Source organism: Aythya ferina (assembly GCF_964211825.1).
Source record: "Aythya ferina genome assembly, contig: HAP1_SCAFFOLD_29, whole genome shotgun sequence".
Taxonomy (NCBI): Eukaryota; Metazoa; Chordata; class Aves; order Anseriformes; family Anatidae; genus Aythya; species Aythya ferina.
Window position 1 is genome coordinate 2,265,543 of NW_028181463.1, and position 2,549 is coordinate 2,268,091.

General features: G+C 49.9%; 1 protein-coding gene across 1 annotated transcript; it reads right to left on the reverse strand.

Moving 5' to 3' along the window:
* Positions 1 to 951: 951 nt before the first annotated feature.
* Positions 952 to 1,887, reverse strand: LOC311428115 (olfactory receptor 14C36-like; the record flags this gene model as incomplete). The annotated part of the gene is made up of 1 exon (XM_084539669.1): positions 952 to 1,887. The coding sequence occupies one exon, from the start codon at positions 1,885 to 1,887 to the stop codon at positions 952 to 954; it is 936 nt and encodes a 311-aa protein (XP_084395795.1).
* Positions 1,888 to 2,549: the final 662 nt, after the last annotated feature.

Genomic DNA, 2,549 nt, shown 5'->3' on the forward strand with positions numbered 1-2,549 from the left:
GGGGACGATCACTTTCTTAGCCCTGCTGGCCACACTGCTTCTTATACAAGCCAGGATGCTGTTGGCCTTCTTGGCCACCTGAGCACACTGCTGGCCCATATTCAGTCGACTATCAACCAGTACTCCCACGTCCTTCTCTGCCAGGCAGCTCTCCAACCACTCATCTCCCAGCCTGTAGCTCTGCTTGAGGTTGTTGAGCCCCAGGTGCAGAACCCGGCACTCTGACCCCAGAAAACAGAAGAGCAGGAAGCAACCTCTTGGCTGTATTCCGGGCAGCAGCTTTGGAGAGATGTCCAGGCTTCTGGGTTTGCCCTGAGGAAGACCCTCCTGTTACTGTTGTGCTTGCAGAGAGGCAGCTGTGACCCAGGGTTGCACAGTGCCTGCTGCTGCCTGCAGTCACAGGGATGCCACTGAAGAGAGAACAGGACTGTCACCAAGGCCTATGAGATCTGACTGCTTATCCGAATAAAAGAGCACAGGAGAACACACTGAAAGCCAAAAGAGAGAAGCAGTGACAAGGCCACGTCCTGCTGCTGGCCATGGCCATGGCTCCAGAGAAGCAGCAGCCCCTACCCAAAATCCATGTAGCAGCTGGGCTCTTGGCCCAGAGACCCTCCTGTGTGCTGGGGCTGATCCCCCAGCTCCAGAGGAGATGGGAAGAGATTGCAGCAGATAACAATGTAGTTCTGTTTTTTTTTTTGTTGTTGTTGTTTTGTTTTGTTTTGTTTTGTTTTGTTTTATTTATTATGTTTCTCTACATAACCTGCTTCTTTCAATAATTAGATGACTGGGTCACTATAAATGAAAAAATAGAAATAAGGAAATCAGGTAGCAGGTTAAGGATAACATAATTTAAATCAAAAGAAAAAAAATGTAGAAAATATTTATAGAGAAATATAGTAACAAAAATTTTCCTCACAGTTCCTGAAATAATCAGGGAACTCACAAACATTATTGATTGCAAAGAAGCATGTATCCAAAGAGTTTCCTTACTGCATCCTTGAACTCCTGGTTCCTCATGCTGTAGATGAGGGGGTTCACTGATGAAGGAACAACTGAGTAGAGAACTGACACAATAAGATCCATGGATGGGGAAGAGAGGGAGGGGGGCTTCAGATAGGCAAACATGACAGTGCTGATAAAGAGGGAGACCACAGCCAGGTGAGGGAGGCACGTGGAAAAGGCTTTGTGCCGGCCCTGAGAAGAAGGCATCCTCAGCACAGCCCTGAAGATCTGCACATAGGAGAAAAAAATGAAAACAAAACAACCAAAGCATAAAGAAACAGTAAGAACAAGTGCCCCAGCTTCCCTGAGGTAGGCATCTGAGCAGGAGAGCTTGAGGATCTGGGGGATTTCACAGAAGAACTGGTCCAAAGCATTGCCTTGGCAGAGGGGCAGGGAAAATGTGTTGGCCGTGTGCAGGGCAGCAGTGAGAAAGCCACTGCCCCAGGCAGCTGCTGCCATCTGGGCACAAGCTCTGCTGCCCACGAGGCTCCCGTAGTGCAGGGGCTTGCAGATGGCAACATAGCGGTCATAGGCCATGACAGTGAGAAGGTAATATTCTGCTCCAACCAAGAAAGCAAAGAGAAAGAGTTGGGCAGCACACCCTTGATAGGAGATGGCCCTGTTGTCCCAGAGGGCATTGGCCATGGCTTTGGGCAGAGTGGTGGAGATGGATCCCACGTCAAGGAGGGCGAGGTTGAGGAGGAAGAAGTACATGGGGGTGTGGAGCCGGTGGTCACAGGCTACGGCGCTGAGGATGAGGCCGTTGCCCAGGAGGGCAGCCAGGTAGATGCCCAGGAAGAGTGTGAAGTGCAGGAGCTGCAGCTCACGTGTGTCTGCGAATGCCAGCAGGAGGAACTCGCTCACAGAGCTGATGTTGGGCATTTGCTGATTTTGGACATAGAGACTGCAAAATGAAAGAAAATATAAAGTATAAACTCTTATGAGTAAAGTCTCTGACTAAAATTCCCAGTAAAACCTTACATTACCCGTTTCCAAGAGGACCTTTGTCTATCTCCTTGTCTGGAGTCCTGCTTTCTGCTTGCTGAGCGTCCTGTACACAGCAACCACTTCTGCCCATCTGTCCCCAGTGGGACACCTCTAATCCAGTGAAATGGTTAATGTCGTTGCTGTGGAGGCACACCTAAACCAGAGGGCACATCCAGGAGGGCTGCTCTGTCCATTCCCTGGTGCCCAGCTGCTGGCTGCTTGCAGCATTCACCTGCGGGATGGATGCACACAGAGGTTGTGCTGAAAAACCACATCCCCTTGTCTGCAAGTCCTAAAGAACAGCTCAGAAAAGCCCTAGTGCAGTCTGTAAGCAGAGAGAAGAGAAGGGATATTCTCAGGTGCATCACTAACTTGTTTGTGTCTCAATTCAATGGAATAGGAAGCTCAGTCACCAGTGCAAATCCAACTACGCCGATAACATAGAGGCTGCCCCACTACCCTGTTAATATAGAGCCTACCCCAAAATCAGAGCAGGAAGAGGCAGGCAGAGAGTGCAGAAAGTGCCTTCTCTTTGCAGGCAGCTCCTGCCCTGCCCT